This window comes from Neovison vison, chromosome 6 (genome assembly GCF_020171115.1).
Source record: "Neovison vison isolate M4711 chromosome 6, ASM_NN_V1, whole genome shotgun sequence".
Lineage (NCBI taxonomy): Eukaryota > Metazoa > Chordata > Mammalia > Carnivora > Mustelidae > Neogale > Neogale vison.
Genome location: NC_058096.1, coordinates 66,196,668 through 66,218,459, shown reverse-complemented (window position 1 = coordinate 66,218,459; position 21,792 = coordinate 66,196,668). Strand labels below are relative to the sequence as shown.

Below are 21,792 nucleotides of genomic sequence, written 5' to 3'. Positions count from 1 at the left end.
TTTGTTTGCTTTCCTTTTGGTATTTCCAGAGGGGAATAAAAAGATTTGATCTTATTGGAGTATACATTGAAAGCATTGATATGTTAACGGGATGTCATTAGCCATTAGATAGCCTAACCAATTCTTAGAGCATAGATGGAACCAGTTTGAAGAGCATAAGTACTAATTTACAAAAAAACTCTATTTTTTTGCTTTGATGCATGATTGAAGTGATTTAAGATAGATTTTATTTAAAAATTTTTTCATTTCTGTTTAACTTGTGACATTAAAGGCAGAAAAAAAAAATCTCATTAGGGCTTATTGCTAGATTGAATTTCTAGCATCCTTATTCTACAGTTAAAGAAACTCTGGTCAAAGATACCAAGTGACTCACTCAAGATTACATAGGTGGCCATGACAAAACCAGGATTAAACTTTTACTCGTGTGTGTGTGTGTGTGTGTGTGTGTGTAATGCCAGACTTAAAGTTATACACCATGCACCTCCTCTCATGTTTACTTAAATTTCATTATATATTTTTGTGAGTTAATAAAGTTCAGCTCTTCTATAGTTCAAGCAGAGATTTTCTGTTCTTAAAAATGTACATATAACAGTTTGTTTTGAGCAGGGATAGGTTTATTTAATTGGTTATAGACCTTTTATAATAAGAGGTGACATAATTTAGAGCTACAAATGAAATAATTTATATTCCCAGATTCAAAGTAAGTCTTCTTCTTTCTCTGAATTGTATTATGATTCTAGTTACTTTCCTTCAAGTTCTCACAATCTTATCTCTTCATTGCAGAAGATCTTTTTATTACTAATTACTTACTTATATCAGAATTTGGTATTGGTGTTTTAGTGCCAGAATTAGAGGTTAGCTTTCACTGACCATGATGTTGCCTTCCCTGCCACACTTAAAATTTATAGTAAACGCTGAATGTTCTGAGATAAACCATTCTTTGATCTTTACACCTAAAGTTTATTTTGAATCTTGGTCAGAAGATATTTGGGGTCTTTCACCTTGCTCTTAACTCAGAGAGTCCTAGGTGGCCTAATAGGATTTAAAGGCTGAGTTGCAGTTTGAATCCAGTGAATTTATTATTAAAGTGTTTACAAGTGATTTGTAGTATACTATGATTTCAGTCATGTTAAAGAAAAACAAAAAAGCAAAGACAGTTCTGTATAATGAATAAATCCAGGGAAATATTCCAAAATGCTAATGGTAGTTTGGTTGAGAAAAGTATAGGTGATTTTATTTTCTTTGTTTTGCATTTCCATATTTTCATTAATAAGCATGTCATTTTTATGAAAAAAGAAAAAGCTCTTTTTGGTGTAATCTTAGTATTCCTCACATGCTATCCTTGATATAGAGTATCTGACCAATAATAATGCTGAAGTTGAGGTTATGAAATTTTGTTTAACAGTCCCTATCTTTTTTTTTTTAATCAAGACTACTACTAATATTAGTATGTGGCATATTCGGCATTTCTTCCCCCTCCCCCCTTGGATTATATCTTTTAAAGTATTAGCCAGAATGGAATGTGAGGAATGGTAGATTATAATTAAAGAGTAGTCAACAGAAGATGTGTGGTCAGTTTGTCTGCTTTACATCTTCCTTTGCTCATGTGGATTCCTGATGTTTTATATCTTACACTAATGCTCTTTAAACTTGAATAATCTACACAAATCCCTTTTATTTGTTTTATTTAGGCTTCCATTCCTATTTCATGTGTAGGATGATGACTCCATTCTCCCACCTATTTTGTCTGTTGAAAGTACTGTGAACTCTCCATTTATATAGTGTGCCTTGACATAATTTGATTTTATTATGTAATAAGCACACTTGTATTAATTTCTCATTGGTGTACACAACTAGATTGATGTTTTTATGGTTGTAAACACAAAACCAAATTCAGACAAAAATTCCATGGCACTGTTCTGTCATCTGGATGAATCCAAATGATCCAAAATATGCTAATATTGATTTTCAAAATAGGTTATTATCAAAATGAAAACACAAAATTTTAAATTTCTAGAAGGAACACAATCCCTTCTCCCTCTGTTATGATCGTGAACACCAACTTGAGAAGTACTCTGTTATGTTAGGCAGCCAATAAAGGGTTTTTTTTTTTTTTTTAAGAAATTCATAATATTGTTCTCTAAAGAAAAGATCTTATTGCTCTTTGAGAGCAGGTAAACAAAGTCTGGAAACAAAAGCTATTTTGTCTTTATTTTGGTCTTCTGATAGAATCCACTTTAGCCCTATTTCCTAAAGCTATGAACATGTGAACCCTGCTTTTCTGTGCTGCAGTGTAATACAGCTATATCCCTAAGGATTGGAAGCTGGTGTACTAAAAACGTAGACAGCCATAAAGATCAAGAGAGAAGATACCTTCCATGGAAACACTCAGGTGAAGGGATTTAGATTTTTAAGAAAGATAGCAAACAGAAGAGCTAAACAGTTGATGAGATGAACCATACTATGTCAAGATTCTTGAGAGTTTAGAAATCCAGTAAGTTGCCCTTAGCTAGTACTTAATAGCCAGAATAATCTAATTCATTGTTATATCATTTATGCTTTAAGTAGGAAAGGAAATTGGTGCTAATGTTTTAAAACAGGGACCATTACTGGATTGAGGACAGGAAGATAAAGACCTCCTGCATTGGTGTACACTGTAAAGAATAAAAAGCCAGATAGAAAGTGAAACAAACGATACCACGGAAATTTGAGAATTAAATAGAGATGGAGGTTCATTAGCAGGAGAGGAAGCTTAAATTCTGCATTTAGTATATGGAGGTGTGATTAAATGACAGTCTGGTTAGGTATGAAGTGAGGATCTAGTTTGAGTACTGCTTCTACTCTTCGTGCCTCAAATTTTTTCTTTTGTACATAGCAATTAGCTTTTGTGTTTTCTGATTCTTTGAAAATAGTAATATGCTGTTTTCAACATTTCAATCAATTTCCCTTATTTAAAATAAAGGAATATTTTATTATTTTATTTCTAAATAAATACAAAGATCCTACCTCCATTATAGTTCTTTGATTTGTCCTCTTTATCGCCACTTCCCTGACTTTAGGCCATCATTGTATCATAGAATTTGTTAAAACAACCTCCTAACCAGTTTCCCTTTTTCAGTTTCATATCCTTTATAGTCCTCATTGCTCTCAAAGTTAGTTTTCTTAAAAGCACATGTGATAGTATCACTCCTACTTAAAAATCTTCTTTGTTTACTTACTGCCTTTAGGAAAATCTGACATAATATGCATATAAGGACAAGGATGACCTTTATCTTGTTCAGAGTAATTGTTAATTGAATGCCCCTTCATTCTCAAAAATGTTCCATTTTGAATGACATATTATATAGTCATTGTGTCACTTATTATTTCTATCTTTTCTTTCCAGAGAAACAGGAGGTTTATTCTTGTCCTGTTCCTCACCTTCCTAACCTCTGATTGTTCCCCAGAGAAGCCATATATGTTTCTATCTCTTTTACTAATGTCTTCTTTTTCACACTTAAAATGGTCTTTTTCTCTGCTTACCAAATCTTAATCTTTTCTCAAGACCTCAAATCTTAGTTCTCCCATGAAATATTTTCTAATTATCTGAGCTCTCCATGATTAATTCCCACCAGATGACTCTTAAAATACCTTCCAAGTCATGCCACATGTATTATAGCATTTCCTAATTTCTTTTTCATAGTGGTTATAATGGGATGGATATCAGTTACTTCAAAATGTTTGTTACTAAGTTCTTGGCATACACAATAAGTTTATTTAATAGCTAAATGTCTATGGGATATGTGAAACCATGGATTATTATTTAAGTATCCTAGAAACCAGTATCCACAAGCCAGTCCTTACATACCCAATTTCTTAGAACACAGTCCACATACTTGAAAATGAATGAATTTAGTACTGTTTACAACTAGCTAAGAGAAATTAAAAAATTGAGGTTGAGGTCATTTCAGTTGTTAAGGTACCAGACTAGACTGGACAGATTATGTTTATTATTCTCTGTGTTTAAAACTAAACATAAAACTGTACTATACTTATGTATTTTTTCCTACTAATTTTTTAAGACTTTCTTTATAATTTACCTTTTTTTCTGAGCCTTTGAGTACAATATTTTTCACTTGGTAAACTTTGTGTTTCAATTTTACATATTTATAGTTTAAAAATGCCCTCAGGGCAGATGGTGGCTCAGTTGGTTGATCTTAGTGATCTCATGGGTTGTAAGATAGAGCCCTGCATTGGACTCCATGCTCAGCAGGGAATCTGTTTGAAGATTCTCTTTCTCTCAAATAAATAAGTCTTTAAAAACTTTTTTTTAAAATAAAAATGCCTTCGGAGGAGTCAAGAGAGCACAAAACAAAAATTGTCAGACTTCTTTTTTGTGGGTAAACTTGATGAGCCTTTTTTGGTTTTGCTTACATGTACTTCAGAAAGCATAAAACTATGTTGGGACTTCTATTCATCTGTTTTTGTTCCATTGCTTAGGTAAATTAGTTTCTATATTATTACTTAACTTACCTCTGCCCTGAACACTCTACTAATCCATTATCACTTGTCTTGTTAAATACACTATATTCTCTAATGAATTTTCCACCTACATCTTTATTAGTGTTAGAATAATCACTTTTCCTTGTCTAACATTTATTTTCCTATGTGAGTAGATTTCCTCACTTTCCTAGTTGCACTGACTACACTCCTCATTTCTTTGCTGGAAACTACGCACTTTAAAATCTAGCTATTAGGGTGGCTAATCCCCATGTAAGAGAAATAATGTAAAAAAGAATGCTTAGGCACAAGTTTCCAGGTCACTTGTGGGGAGCAGAGGGATAGGGTTGGAGGTGGATTAAAAAAGCAAAAGAAAAAAAGCGAAAGTCTGCTTTTTTAATATGTCATTTGTTTCTTAAAATCTGTATCTCCTATGTACTCAGCACTGTGCCAGATACTCAGATACTATAAAGGACACAGAAGAAGTACACTATATAGCCCTTGTTTGTGAAAAGCTTACAGGTGATATAACTGACTTAGTCGAAGCAAGTATTCAGTAATATAACATATAACCACATACTTGATTGTGTGCTATAGGTGTTCAAAAGTGTTTCACATGCTGTAGGTGTAAGTCAGATCTCCAGTGGGGGTGGTGGAGTTAGAAAGGAAGCCTCCTTAAAGGTGAAGAAGGACTAGGTGGGTGGGCTGTTGAAAGAGGATTTAGATTTGCTTAGATGTGGGTAAGGTCAGGAATTGTTGTAGCCCGGGGGACTGTCCCTTAAGATGAGGAGGTGTGGGTGAAAGAAAATGTTCTACTTTCCTAAGAAGGTCAGTCTGACCATAAGAGATTAAATTGAGTAAGTGGACATTTGGTAAATCATACTTTTATGTAAGCCTGCAGTACTGTTTTATCAGTGAATGAAGTCATAGGAAAAAATTACATTGCATAGTTAAATGTTGATATCAACACATGTATTATTTACGTGTAATAGAGCTCAGAAAAACTCAGTAAGCCTTTTAATAAGTACAGGTGAAATTTATTGAATGCTGGCTCTGTTGTGACTAAGGAAGGGATGTTTGTGCTTCTTATGAATTATGTACCATATATCAGCTCTTTAGTAGACTTAAGTTCTTTCTGTATCTACTTAATCTGGGTAATTAACATAACTTCAACAAATCAATGGCATCATCTCACTTTTAATCCTTATTAGGTCTACAAATTGCAAATAATTTTAGATGATTAATAGATTACTTGAGAGCCAGCATTGGGGTTGCTCCTTAGAAGTTCATGGTTTATCAGTTTTTAACACTGGGTGCTTGTGTGTTTTGTGTATAACCAGAGAACAGTGTCTGGGTTGTACATTTATCACAGTGAAATCTAGGGAGAAGGAGCTGCTCAGAACAGGCACAGCACTTGTTCTGTGTTCTGCATGGATTATCGTTACCCATAGACATTTCTACATTGCTCTGGTTGGCTGTTTAATACAGTAGAATTGTTGAGAGCTGATGCTGTGACAATCAGCTGTAGGCCTTGATATCGTATATATGACGGCTTATAAATGGTAATTTTAAAAGGCCTAAGATTCATTCGCAACAGTTAGCTCCAGATTGAAATTTGATATTTGAGAGCTAAAGTCTATCCTACGCCTTGTAAGGGAAAAATTGCCTCTGTCATTTTTGAGTTATCCAAATGCAAATTTATTTTGAATAATTCTTCATTTAAGGACTCATTTGCATTTGTTTGATACCACAGAGACTTTCTTTTTGAAAAATGAATTGTTTCTGTTAGTTTCTTTTATGGATTAGTATTTGTGGTGACAGTTTGTTTCAATATAAGAAAATGAGTTGCTGCACAGGTGAGGTAGTATTTGAATTCACTTAAAAGTTCATGTCAGTGTTTTGGTTCTTTTCAATTTTTCCTTTCTGTTCTCTTCCTTTCTTTTGTTTATTTATTTATTTTTTGCTTTGTTCTTTTTATTTTTATTTATTTACTTTTGTTTTTAGTTTTTACAGAGGGTGTTTTGGGCTCTTCATGGCCTTGCTAACATACTTGGCTGGCCATATTTAGTCTGCGCACTAACTGTTAGTTGGCCCAGTTGAGTCTTACTTTGTGCTCTCAGTTTTTTTAGTCTCGCTTTCTATTTTTGTCCACCTGATTGTGTTCTAGTTCATGAGAGATTTTAATTCTGATGGGCCGGATTTTAATCCGTGTACTAAATTTTAGTCTGCAGACTAAAAGTAATCCGCGGATTATTTATTTTTGCAAAACATTAATTCCCCCACTGGAAACTATCCTAAAAGAATGTTAAATTCTCTTAGAATAGCCAAGGGAATTCACAGCTACTGGTGAGTTCTGCCATTTTTTGGTTCTCAATACCTAGACATAATAGATCCTACTACCTCCCTTGCATATTTGGCTCCGTTGTGCCTAGGTGTTGGTGTACATTACTATGCATGTCACCTGTAACTGTGACTGTCCCTTAGTTGTATTGTTTATTGTATATATTTTTTGTTTAGCTTTTGGTGGGTGAATTGGGCATAACTGCACATGGAACTGTGTTGAATTTGTAGTGTTCAAAGATGTAGGATTTTTTTTTCAGTGAGTTTTTCCAAAAAGGAAAGAATGTTCTATATTTATTTTAACTAAGTAATGGGTGCAAGGGTATGAGGGGGCAAAGCCCACAATAGAAAAAGTAAGTTATACCCGCACTCCTGAGGTGATATGTCAATTGCCTGAAGAATCCTAAAATAATGAGAATGTCAGCAAACATCTTTTAGCAGGGAAGTCAATCCAAAATGGAGAATAATCCGCGGTGGCCTGATCCTTCTTAGCTCACACAAATTGAAAATATCTGGCTTGAAATCTGTAGTAATATAAATTAAATCTATTTATTACTTTCCTCTCATCACTAATAATTAAGCAAAAAATGTTTATACTGTCTAACTGGAATACATTAATAGATAAAAATTAGCACATTGGGAACTGATATCTTTAAAAGCAGGCTAATATGCCCCCTCCCAGCCATATCAATGGATGATGAATCCAGGTCGTAGAAGACCAAACACTTTACTTTGGGAAGTTTACTTCTAGATTTAATTTTGATTTTAACTTTTTTTGGTTTTGTATTTTTTTAATAAATGCACTGGCATTGGAACATAATAAAATTAAAATGTTTCTTTATTGTGCCTCACCATTGCGCAATCAAATTTTTTTGCATACACTGTGGTGAAATAATTTTTAAAACTTGGACTTGCTACTGTGGAGACTGATGTTTAAAGTTTATAACTGTATAAACATTTTCTATGTCCCCCCCCACACCATGGATTTCTTATAACACTGGATATATTTTTCCTTGCTGGACTATTCTCTTTTGGATTGACTTCCCCTGTTTGGATTATTTCACTGCATTATCATCTTTAGGATTCGTCAGGAACAGGACATTTCACCTCAGGAGTGCGGGTATGTACTTAATTTTTTTTTCCCCAAAATTTCAGGGCAGGTCTATAAAACTAGGGGGAAACCTTTTTTAGAAAGGGCAAACCATTATTCATTCTAGAAATGTAAAAGTAAAAACAATGTAGGATAGCTGTGTTGTTTTTTTTTTTCCATCCACTGTGTGAGATAGGTTTTACTTATGGTATATTTAGATTGTCAGTCTCCTGAGTGATTTATTTACATCTAGAAGTGAGGATCTGTGGAGTTTAAAAATTATTTTTTCAAGAATAAATAGTAACAAAGATGCATGGAACTAAAGGTTCTGAGTGTTAAACAATTTAAATGAGTAAGGAATAAAATGGCATTAGAAGCTTCATTATTAAAAGCCATATTTCAGTTGTTACTGGTTTCCTTCTCTTTAAACACAAAGATAATTCAGAAGAGCTATTTTCTAGTTTGGCCTGAAATTTTTTAAAGTTGCATGCTTCTACACCCTATATTATGGTCACAAATCTGAACTTTGGAAGACACTGGGCTTTGACTCCCCATAATTTCCCAGTTAACCTTTATCCATAGAGTACTAAACCAAAGCTTCGCTCATCAGAAATTTCTCAAAACGTTTAAAATAATAATGGATTCTTTTTAAAGGGCAGATTAAGTCTTGATTTTAATGTGGCCTCTTAGAATGAAGTCTTCTTTATTGTTTTTAACTCTTTGATTCCATGAGTTAGGATTCACTGGCAAAATTGACTAATAGGTGTCTTAGTACCAACATGGATGGTTGCTTGTAGCCAGTAAGATACCAAATGAATGTGGATGATTTTTTTAAATAATTAGAGATAAGTTTACAATACTAGTTTATTAATAACTTTAATGCAAAATCCTCATTAATGTAACATGAAATTTCTTCACTTAAAATACAGTCACTGTTCAGCTACCCTACATTTGAATGTTGGCAGGAGATATTTCTACTTTTGGTGGTACTTTTAATTGTACTTATACAGTCCCATATTGGTGCAAAAGCATTTTCCCTTAGACTAGTTAGCAAAATAAATCCACATGCTGTGAAATAAATACAAACAGCTCTCTGGAATAAAATAATGTCAGTAATGCTTAATATTTTTGTGAAAAATTTTCAGTTTTCCCACTGATTATTTTCTTTTACATTCGGAATTTGATTATATGGACCTGGCTAGGAAGCAAGAGAGGGAAAAATGACCAAGAAGAGTGGAAGATCTAAACATTTCAAATAATACAGTACCTTTAAGGTTTCCTTAACTGAGTTGAGTCAGATCACTCAGAAGAATAAAGATAAAGCAATTTTTGATCGTACAGAGGGTTTTCTAATATAGTCAAATAAGTTCTTTGATGTTCAGAAATAAATTCCTAGGATCCTAGGATCAATTTCTCAATTTCCATGGGAGATAGTAGTAATAAACTTTGTGTAAAAACAAAAGAAAAATAAGGTTTTCACTTTAGAAAGTACTCTTATATTGTCTCTTGAAAAGTAAGCTCTATAGTAGTAACTAGTTCTGCTATCTTCAGCCTAAGTGATAGTCAGATGTTACATGAGCCATTCTCATTAGGAAACCTTACTTCATCCTCCTCACAATCTACATGTCCTTCCCTCACTATTTCCCTCCCTTTATATACGTCTGCCTCTATTTATATGTCTGTCTACTACCACTACCACATCTTCTGTTTGATTGCTTTTCCCCTATCAAGGGATATATATTTCATTTTTCTTTAGTTTCAGAGGCTTTCTGTCCATCTACTTAGTTTATTTCTGTTGTCCCCTTTCTACTTTTATTCTTCAACTGTCCATAATTTAAAACAAAGTTATTTTCATAGTTTTATATATATATTGGGAGTTTTAAGACATAGATGTGTAGAAAGCTTTCTGGTTTTTGTTTTTTTTTTTTTAGAAACTAATTTATTTGCTTCTTGCTTAAACACAGCCTTCAGTTGACTTTTTCTGACATAATGGCTCCTAATGAAAAGTACATTTCTTTCTCCCTAATTAAGACCTGAGAATATTCATTCAAATGAGGGTAATCTGGCCATGTAAGCTGTATGTAATACATACAGCTATTCTTTGAGAAAACAGTTTTAACTCTGGTTATTCAAGAATTTCTTAAAATCAGATAGATGCTGTTTATTGAAAAGATAATACCAAATCATTAGCATTTCTAGACCTAACGTAAATAGCTTTCCTTTTTCAGAAAATATTGATGGCCAGATTTGAGTAGTGCTGTCCATTACTGACAATTGTTCTGCAAAAATCACAGACAAGAGGCAACCACCACAGTAGTCAAAACTTTTAGAAAATTTTAATATTCTTCTAGTTGTGCTTGCTTCCAGAACCCAGCCCTTTTCTTGTGCCTGTCATATTGTATTTTGTGTACATATTTAATTGTACTGCTTTATGATGAACAAATGTAGATTTTTTTTAAAATTTCCCCAAGTTTTTTCTCTGAACTTTTCTCATATAGTTTGTAATTAGCTGTTTACCCCAGTGTGGTGAATTATATGCAGTTAACTCTTTTCAGTCTAGAAGGTTCCTTTCACAAATGCAGCCATGTTGTATGTGGTGGGAATTAACTCATACTCAAAGGATAATTTGCTAGAATTCTTACAATAAAGCATTAATTGTTCTTTGCTCTTTTTTTGTGCTGCAGGTCTTCCGACCCCGGACTCCACCAGAGGCAATTGCACTGTGTAGCCGTCTGCTGGAGTATACACCAACTGCCCGATTGACACCACTGGAAGCTTGTGCACATTCATTTTTTGATGAATTAAGGGACCCAAATGTCAAACTACCAAATGGGCGAGACACACCTGCACTCTTCAACTTCACCACTCAAGGTAATTCCAAATACTTAGTTCTGTTTTTTACCATTTCTTTTTTTTTTTTTTTTAAGATTTTATTTATTTATTTGACAGATCACAAGTAGGCAAAGAGGCAGGCAGAGAGAGGGGGAAGCAGGCTCCCTGCGGAGCAGAGAGCCTGATCCGGGGCTCGATCCCAGGACCCTGAGATCATGACCTGAGCCGAAGGCAGAGGCTTAGCCCACTGAGCCATCCAGATGCCCCTGTTTTTAACCATTTCTGAGGAAGCTACATATGTGTGTTAGGTGATATTCTTTTAGTTGAAATCTGTGTAGGACTAAAGTGGGCATATTAAGTACTTATACAGGTAGGAGAACATCCTTTTAACCAGTTATTAGGCTACTACTTGTATGGTTTTGAACAACATAGGGGCAGATAAAATTTTTCCAGTAAACATAGCTTCTTTCATTTTTGGCAGATTATAATAAATCTTGACACATGAGAAATTATAGAGACTAATGTACAATTTAACTTACAAATTTGTGTTTGAAACTTAAAATGTTAGCATTTCTTGCTTCCCAAGTATTTATGTCAGATATTTTTTTAAACCTGGAAATAAATTTGTGGCTATATTTGTATAAAGTCAGATATCTTATAAACAGAAGGAAAACTGGAATTCTAGAACTCTCTTTCTTAGAAATTATATAAGGGATGTAGATAGAGAAATTCCCTTGCCTTCTGGGGCTTGGCACCATTGATGCTACTGAGGAATGTTGAGGAAAAATGGAGTTTGTGTACTGGTGGTTTCTAGACCAGAAGAATCATTATTTCTTAATCACTTTTGTGTTCACTTTTCTTTCCTCTCTAAGACCCTCAGTGATTCACTTAATCAACTGCACTGCTTTGATGCAGAGATTTTCTCCATAAATGGAACATTAAAAGTGTACCATTCACTATAGATAAAATAAGCAGAAAATAGTCAATTGATTGATTAGGCTGCTTAGTCAAGCTAGAATTATAAAAGGGAGATGGAGAGCTTTCTGTGACCAAGAAATAGATATATCTCCTTTATTCTAAGTTGAATTTTCCTCCCATATTTAAACTTTTCTAAAATTCAAAGTGGGAAAATGCATTGCTTAAGCAGTAGATTTAGAAGACGTGAGTTGCTAGTACAATAGACTTGGATGATTCCATTAACTATAATCTGGAGTGGTCAGTAACATGTAACTACTAGCAGTGCTGATGTGGTCTTAAACTGCATTCATAAAGAAAAATTTTCAGATATTCTGGGATTAATTCTGACTACTTAGGGCAGATCAGAAATCATTTGGAATGTTGTTTTAGGTTCTGGCTATGCCATTTTAAGATGTTAATGAATGGCAGGTAGGATATACAAAGGAACAGAATAGACAGTAGATCCTGGAAAAATGAAGACTTAAGGAAATTTTGACAGGTGTCTAAAATACCTCGTAGGTTATCTTCTAAAGAAAGGTGTAGACCTGTGTTCTTTCTCCTGATTATAAAATTGAAAACAGTAGTAGCAGAAAATTAGAGAACAGTACATATTTGAATTTATTCTACAAACCTTGTATATGTGCTGCCGAAGCGAGCACTATTCTACAAACCTTGGCCCCTGGCATATCTATCTATATAGATACAGATAAATATATTTATCTATAAATAAATATATATTATTTATTTATTAATAAATAAAATTATTGATGAATCAGTGAAGTTTTCACTTGTTTAACAGTGGAACAGGTTTGTTTGTTTTCTAAAATACCAAATTTTATATCAGGAAAAAGCTGGATGATGTCAAAGTTACAGATAGGATTATTACACTTTGCCTATAGGATAGACTCTTCTAGAGCAAAGATTCTATGATTTTGTGTCATTAAGAAAGTAAGTTTTATTTTCAATGTTTACAGCTTTGTTTTAATCAAGAGTAGTATATACACATTGAGGATAATGTTGAAAATGCAAAAGAAGTACAGAGAAAATTAAAATCATAGTCCCCAAATAATCACTTTTAGCATCCAAATTAATCACTATAAGATTTTATGGTGTTGCTCTTCTCTAATGCATATACTGATAATCCTTGGATGTAAAGTGATACTCTACTCTCCCATTAAGAATATCCCAAATAGGGTGCCTGGGTGACTCAGTGGGTTAAGCCTCTGCCTTCGGCTCAGGTCATGATCTCAGGGTCCTGGGATCAAGTCCTCCGTCGGGCTCTCTGCTCGGCAGGGAGCCTGCTTCCTCCCCTCTCTCTCTCTCTCTCTCTCTCTGCCTGCCTCTCTGCCTACTTGTGATCTCTCTGTCAAATAAATAAAAATAAATTCTAAAAAAAAAAAAAAGATATCCCAAAAAGGTTTCTTTTGGTTAACTCAAATGTATTTAAAATTATGCATTGTATAAAATTAAATTTATTCAGGAACTTTACTTTTTTACTTCTCAAATTTCATAAAACAGTTTCATTAATACTTAAAAAAAAAAAAAAAGATTTTATTTATTTATTTAACAGAGATAAAACAAGTAAGCAGAGCAGCAGGCAGGGAGAGGGAGCCCAACGCAGGGCTTGATTCTAGGACCCTGGGATCATGACCTGAGCCAAAGACAGCTGCTTTAACAAACTGAGCCACCCAGGTGCCCCTATTAATACTTTATATATGCATCTTTTACATCTGTATCTTTGTCATCAGTAGAGCTACATTTTGAACTATCATTAATTTTTTTATATGAAGCAGTTTTTGAATCTATATGAGGCCACCAATGAAAATTCTACAAGTATCCATTTTCACAAGTTTTTTTATTTTGTTTTTGTACTGTGATATCTGTTTATTATCTGTACATTTAACTATCTGCTCAGTTGCTTTTTAAAGTGGTCTCTAAAATGCTCTGTATATAGTGACATGCAGCACTTGCAACTGTGGAATCTTGGCATCAGAAACTACTAAATTAATGTTAAATTTGTCTCTCCTTTTTTTTTTTTTTTTTTTTTTAATTTTTTTATTTTAACAAGTTCTGTCAGGTGAACTTAAGAGTTCCCAAACCAGCACTGGTTGGGGTTTTATTTACACTAAATATCTTCTCTGATAAGTACTTTTTTTTTCAAAATACATGGGTCAAGGAAGCCTTTTGTCAAATAAGCAACTTGGTAGAACCCTAGACACAATAGATATTTACTGTGAATACATTTTGAAGAATAATTTTTCTTATATTCAGACATACTAGGTACATACTCTATAATGCACCTGTATGTGTTGATCAAAATTGAGATATTATTTAATCATTTTATTTAATCAGATTTAAAAATCCAGGATTCTGTTTCATTGTTTGTGTGTACCAATTTTGAAATAAGTACATTTGATTCTTTAGTCACTGGCTGATAATTTTTCATTATTACTAAAGAAAATAAAATTTTAAAGCAATGAAATTTGTTTTTCTATGAATTTCTAAGCTCTTTTGAAAACAGATAAAATTCATATGACATAAGATGAGCCATTTTAAAGTAAACAGTTCAGTTTATTTAGTATATTCACAGTTTGTACAACTACCACCTCAATCAAGTTCCAGAACATTTTCATTGCTTCTAAAGAAAACTCCATACCCTTTAAGCAGTTCGTCCCCTTTAACTCCTCCAATCCCTGGCAACCACCAATGTGCTTCCTGCTTCTGGACTTAACCTATCCTGGATATTTTACATAAATGAAATAATATATTATGTGACCTTTTGTATATGGCTTTTTCACTTTGCAGAATGTTTTCAAGGTTCATCCATGTCATAGTAGTATATTAGTATTTTATTCCTTTTCATGACTGAATAATATTCCACTGTATTATGTCTTGATCAGTACAGGCTGCTATAACAAAACACTAGAGACTATGTGGCTTAAACAACAAATATTTATTTCTCAGAGTTCTGAAGGCTGGCAAGTTCAAGATCAAGGTGCTAGTAAATTTGATGTCTGATGAGGGCCTACTTCCTGGTTTGCAAACGGGTGCTTTCTTACTGTATCCTTACGGTAGAAAGAGATTACCTCTCTTGTTTCTCTTACAGGGCCACTAATCCCATTCATGGGGGTTCTACCCTCATGATCTTAATTGCCTCTTAAAGGCCCCATTTCCAAATACTATTACACTGGGGAATAGGGTGTAAGCATATGAATCTTAGGGAGACACAAACATTCAGTCCATAGTGTATGGATGGATACACCACATTTTTGTTTATCTGTCATCTGTTGATGGATATTTGGTTTGTTTCTACCTTTCGGCTATTGTGAATAGTGTTGCTAAGACCATTTGTGTACAAGTATATTTGTTTGAATACTTCATTTGAATTCTTTTGGGTATTGCTGAGTCATGTGGTAATTCTGTGTTTAACTTTTTGAGGACTGCCAATCTATTTTCCACAGTAGTTTTGCATGTTTTGCATTCTCACCAGCAAGGTACAAGAGTTCCAATTTCTTCATATCCTTGCCAGTACTTTTTTTCCTCCTCCTCTTCTTTTTCTTTTTAAAATAAGCATCCTAGTGGGTGTGAAGTGGTATTTTACTGTGCATTGTGGTCCTGAGCTTATTGCAATATAATGAATCATGACCTGGTAAATGCTATTTTCCTATTCTCTAATAAATTATACTCATAAGACAAATGGACATGAAAATAAATTGGCTTAGATTTTAGAATATGGTCTTGAAAATATTACAAAGAGTTTTATGAATGGGCAGTTTTCATATTGCAAACTAATAGAATCAGCTAATCTTAACATCCTTAAAAGTCTCTAAAGTTTTTATTAACTTCAGCTGTGACACATACCTTTAATGTAAAGGCTCAATTTGAAGAAGAATATTTGGTTTGAGCTTTATTCATACATGTCTGATATATATAAGTTTTTTAAAAGGTATGAAGATTGTTTTATTTTGACATTTAAAATTGTTGTATTTCCCAGAATATCAGACATAACTGTGGTTCTCTGTATGTCTGAATTTCCATATGTATCTTTGAGGATTTAAAGAATGTGTGTATATTTGGTAGTGGTGTGTGTAGATGTAGTATGCAATCTGTATAGTTCCAAGGGTTTCTGTGACTCTGCATATTAGTTAAAAGGATGTACATGAGTCTTTGTGTCTATCCAAATGAACTCTGTAAATATGTCCTTGAAATTATTTTCCATAAAACTAAATGTATTAAATTGAAAGTACCATCATTTTGAGATACAACCCTTCTTTTTTAAATATTAAAATGCCCTGTCCTCACAGCCATTCTGAAACTGAGCTATAATCTCCTGTAGTACTTTCTCCTTTTCCTTCTACATCAGTATTACACTTGAATGGTATTTCTGTGTATGGACACAGCTGTCCCAGAAAGAAGTGATATTTGATGTTGTTACATTTGATCCTCTATATTATGATTTTGGATCAATGGTTCCAAATGATTATCTAATTTACCAAGGCAAATTTGTAACTGTTGTGCAGATGCGATTTCAAAGCACGAATTATTTAATAGCATTTAATGAATGATCAGAATAAAATGGGATAATACAAGAGCTTGTAAAAAGGAGTATCAGTCACCCAATTGGCTGTTTAGCTAGAGAGAGTCCAGAAATAGGAAACTCTAGGGGTGGGAGGGTGTTATTGAAGTTCTGCTGTAAACAAAATTTGTAGACAAATTTTCATGGTCTATACTAATTCCTTCCAAAAGAAATAAAGATAATTCACTGTCTGCATGTAGTAGGTACTCAATGAATGTTTGAGTGACATAGGCCACTTTTAAGTAAACATAGTATTGATTCATGCAACAAATGTTTATTAGACATTTCAAGTGTTCCTTCTAGTTGCTGTTAGTGTTGGCTTTTTTTTTTTTTTTTTTTTTTTTTTTTGGTTTGTTTTTGTTTTAAAGAGAGAGACAGAGATAACGAGAGAGCACAAGCCTGGAGGAGAGGGAGAAGTAGGCTCCCCACTGAGCAGGGAGCCAGACAGGGGGCTTGACCCCAGGTCTCTGGGATCATGCCCTGAACCAAAGGCAGATGCCTGACTGAGCCATCCAGGCACTCCTGGTGTTGTTTTAATTAGCAAAGTAAACCTACCCTTTGACTAGAACCATGAAGATTAAACACTTGAGTAAAACACAGAGTCGTATTGAAGTAAAGCTTCAATTGAAAAAAGCTTAACAATGCTAACTGCACTTTGATGTTTATTACTGTGCCATGAGTAATTAGCTGTAAATAATAATTAGTATTATACTCATATAATTAAAACGAGTATTTCTATGATCAGCTAGAGGAGGAAAAGAGAATGAACAGAAACCTTGGAGATCATTTTGACCTTCTGGATCCACAAGTCAGATTATCAGATGTCTCATTTTTCTGCCACTGGGGCTTCAGTGTTCTGGGACCCCCTGACTAATACTTTCTGCGTCTAGACATTGGAAAACTAGACATACCTTTGGCACACCCTCTTTTTCTTCAGTCACTGGATCTCAAAGATGGGACATGAACTGAATCAGACTTTAAGCAGGTAGAATCAGGAAATTCCAACAGGGATCATTATTTTCTTTATTCACCAATTCCTTGCCTATTCCAAGGCTGGAAAAATTGGGAAATAGATTGCTTTCTGTGTTGAAATGTGAGTTTCCAGTTAATCCCACTACACATTCCCAATACCAGTTCTCTACCTAACTTGTATGAAATTTTACCAAGTAAAGTTACTTTAGCAAACATTGTCCCCCAAGGGCAGGAGAAGTTGGTGGTTGAGCAAAGGTGAGTAAAGATTATCAAAACATTAGTATGATTTAGTTTAAAGAGTTTACTGTTTTACTACTTAGCTGGGTTATCTGAGAGATTGGTAGCTTTGTGGGGAGATATAGAGGAGTGGTGGCTTATTGGCTGGGCCTATTTAACTCTCTAATGAAAGTTAACATAGGATATGTGGGGCTGCCAGAGAGCACCATGCAAACTCGGGCAAATTAGATATCTTGGGGTAAAGGGTAAGAGTATCTGCACATGAGGAAAGCAGATGAAATAGTAAAGAGCTTCCACAAAGCAAATTGAAAAAAGGACCAAAATAGAGAAAACAAAAAAATAGGGAGAAAAGGGGTGCCTGGGTGGTGCAGTCGGTTCCACATCTGACTCTTCATTTCAGCTCAGGTCATGATCTCAGCATCCTGGGATCCAGCCCCAAGTTAGGCTCCATGCTTAGCATAGAGCCTGCTTGAGATTCTCTCTCTTCCCTCTCCCTCTGCCCCTCCAACTTGTGCTGTCTCTCTCTCAAATAAATAAATAAAATCTTAAAAAAAAAAAAAAAAGGTAAGAAAAGAATCAGATTTTAAAAAGAGTGTAAGTGTATATTACAGAGTAGGAAGTGATGAAAATGGAATTGAAAATAAGTTGGGGGTGAACAATAAAAGCAAGTGTTCTAGAATCCCAGTTCATCAAAGGGTTATACTTCCTTCACTTGAAAGCAGTAGATTACTTATTTATAAAATTTATTGTATGGAATTAAAAACTTTTTAAGTTATTGTAAATCATTATTTATCATCATTAGGAGGTTCCATGATCTTTGTAGCAATGAATTTTAAACCAATTTTCCTGTTATAGAATAGTGACACACATAAATATGGTCAGCCACCTTCTTATCTGCCTTTCTATGTCCTGAGTATTTTCTTTCAGCCTGCCTCATCCTCAGCTACAACTAAAATGGCCACAGTGGGGGCGCCTGAGAGGCACAGTGGGTTAAGCATCTGACTTGATTTTGGCCCAGGTCATGATCCCAGGATCATGAGATCAAGCTCTACATCAAGACTCCACACTCATTGTGGAGTCTGCTTGAGATTTTCTCTCGCTCTCTCTGTCTCCCTTCTTCTTCTTCTTCTTCTTTTTCTTCTTCTTCGTTGTCTTCTTCTTCTTCTTCTTCTTCTCCTTCTCCTCCTCCTCCTCCTCCTCATGTTCTTTCTCTCTCTCTCTCTCCCTAAAACAAATAATTTTTATTTGTTTTATTTAAATTTATTAAATTTATTTAAATTTTATATAAATTTATTTTATTTTATTTAAATTAATTAATTTAAAATTAATTAATTAATTAGCTACAGTATTTCAGTGACCTGAGGTTATGATTCTTCTGATATTACTCTCAAGTTATTGTAAACCCTGAGTTGGGGTTTTTTGGTTTAGACTTATTATAATTTATAATAGCAAGGATAAATTTACATAAAATAGAAACTCTTGATTTGTCTGTAGGATATTAATCAAATCACAAAGTGAAACTCATAAACTGTTCTAATTTGCAGTACCCCTCTGCTTTTTTTTTTTTTTTTTAAAGGCTGAACTCTAAACTTTTTATGTGGCTATCCCTGTTTCCTTTTGTGTGTTCTTTTGAGTGAAAATGACTATAAAAGGCCTTTAGAACAGTAGACTTGAGGAAATTTGTTTTCAACAAGTGGATTATTTTGGTAAATAAGAAGTGGAGTTGTTCATACTTATCAAGGGAGTTGATATCAAAATTATTCTTTAATATTTCATAAGTAGTCTAGAAGAATAAATTTTCTAGGTAAGCAAGTTGTACTATTCTAGGTCATAAAATGCTAAACCAACAGAAATACACTACAGGGAGAATGTAAGGAAATTCTTGAGTATACTAAAAGGAGGCAGGTAAGTCAGTTCAGGTAGCTAAAGAACTAATGACAAAAATGTTGACTGTATTCAAGATTTTAGGCTCTAAACTATTAGTTATTTATGAGAATTAATTGTCATTTTTCCCTGAGACTATTTTGTCCACTCTGTTTCTTTGACCTTACTATTGGGAGGAATGTGGAATGATGTAGGGACAAACAATCACAAACTAGTATCTTAAAGTTCTGTGTGTGCTCTGGACGGATAGACTTCCAGGAAGACCAGACCACTGGTAGTATATGATGTATAGCCCAGGTAATAAAGATATGCAGTATTGCATATGAAAGGAGGTAAGTCAGACCTAAAGTCTAGTTCTCAGTTTTTAACTAGTTGTAGATCTTGGTCCAGGTAATATCTCTGAGTTTCCTCCCTTTAAAAAAAAAAAAAAAGTGGAATAAAGAATATTCAAGGACACTTTCAGCTCCCAAATGCTGATTATAAAAATGAATTGACTTCAGAAAGATGAAGGAAGGAAGGGAGGGAGGGAGGGAAATAAATACCACAATAGGGTGAGATATATAAAATTATAGTATAAATGAATACAGAAAACACAAACTCAGTTTCCCAGGATTGAAAATATTAGCAATCTTATTTTTAGATGCCTCAAAAGGTTATTAGCTAGATAAAATAATTCATAGTAATGCTACATTTATTATACTTCACCAAGAATGGATTGATTTTTATATTCTTACAATAATGTAAGGTTTTTAGGTTATTAAGGCCTATTCTTTTTAATCATCAGAACTTTTAATATACTAGCATTTTGCTAGATAACTTTAAAAATACATCACTTCTATAAATGTCATATACAAATGCATTCAGACATTTTTGGGTGACTGGTATAAATTGCGATGCTCCCTCTTGGGCAGTTCCACGGCAAAGTAGTCTTGGATTTGTGTAGATAATTATGTAGTTTTCACATTAAACATCGTTAATATCACCAAGAAACAATAGTGAGCCTTGTAATTATTTGTTTACTGTTTGTCTGATCTAATTAATTTAGTTATTTAATTTTAACATTTAGTTAGAAACTTGGTCAGGGATTTTCTGGGCACTTTGAAATTGTTAGAAGAGGAGAGGAGCCATTAGGATAGGGCTGATAATCTTTAAAAAAAAAAAAATCCAGATAAGCAGCATTAGAATTCAGTAATATGTGAGATCAAGTTGCACATCCCAGCCTTTGAATTACTGCTCAAAAAAAGGGACATGCCATTGTGAAAATCGTCTGAGCCTTTTTGTAGAGAAATAATACTTATTATAGAGAGCCACTGGCAATTTTCATATGTAGATAGGAAGCCTGATAACACCAGTGAAGATCTCAAACTAATTGTAGAAGAAAGAGTAAATCTGCCTCTTTCAGGGACTCCTTTCTAGAGATCTGCAGGGTCAGTTTCAAAGCTAATGAAGAAGATGACTTTCTACCTGATGACTGGTATTTTTTTACATCACCGTAAAAGAAGGTCTGGTAACAAAGGGATTGATTCTTCCCTTTAGCTAACACATTGATTGCTTCTCTCAGATTTATCCTCAGCTTTCCCACTATCCACAGTTTGAACAAACATATACCCTACATAGCCACTGACCCACTGTTTTCTATCCCCGTCCCCCCAGAAAAAAACGGGAGTTTCTTGTCTACCTCTTATCATTAAATTTAGGACTCATATCTTTGGAAGAATAGAAACTACAAGGAGTACTTAAGATTTTGTCAACTAGATTTATGTTTTGTTTTAATATTTTAAAAGATTGATTTATCAGGCAGTCAAGTATGGTTAAATTCATTTAATTTATCTTTTCATAGGTATGTTTCTTCTTTCATTTACATTATAAACAATGGTGCAGCAAAATTCATTTCAATGAATTTGGTCTGCCTTTTGGTTGATTGATACCTATTTAGTTTTATTGATAACTTTTTTAGTTCATTTGGCTTTTCTTTAAATAGTCCATTGAAATATTTAGTTATGGATCATGTAATGATTGATATGCTGTCAAAAGATTCTTGATATGCCCTGATAAACTACTATATGGTTTTTGATGGCACAGTTTTAATGGCATCTACAGTTAGTTAAAGGAACTTTTACCATTGTTAACTTTTCTAAAACCTTCTGAACTTGTTTCCAAGGTCATGATCCCGGAGTCCTGGGATCGAGCCCTGCATCGGGCTCTCTGCTTAGCAGGGAGGCGCTTCCCCTCTCTCTGCCTGCTGCTCTGCCTACTTGTGATTGCTCTCACTCTGTCCAATAAATAAATTTAAAATATATATATATTTTTTTCTATCAAAGATTTTATTTATTTATTTGACAGAGAGATCACAAGTAGACCGAGAGGCAGGCAGAGAGAGAGAGAGAGGGAAGCAGGCTCCCTGCTGAGCAGAGAGCCCGATGCG

The 21,792-nt window shown here is 34.0% G+C and overlaps 1 protein-coding gene across 2 annotated transcripts in view; it reads left to right on the top strand.

Annotated features, from left to right (window-relative positions):
• GSK3B (glycogen synthase kinase 3 beta) overlaps positions 1-21,792 on the top strand; it is a 221,283-nt gene that overhangs the window by 177,437 nt on the left and 22,054 nt on the right. The window contains exons 9-10 of one of the 2 annotated variants that reach the window (XM_044251458.1): positions 7,901-7,939; positions 10,594-10,780. In XM_044251458.1, coding sequence (XP_044107393.1) covers positions 7,901-7,939; positions 10,594-10,780 — 226 coding nt within the window. The remainder of the gene's footprint in view (positions 1-7,900; positions 7,940-10,593; positions 10,781-21,792) is intronic. The other variant, XM_044251459.1, reaches the window with a different exon arrangement.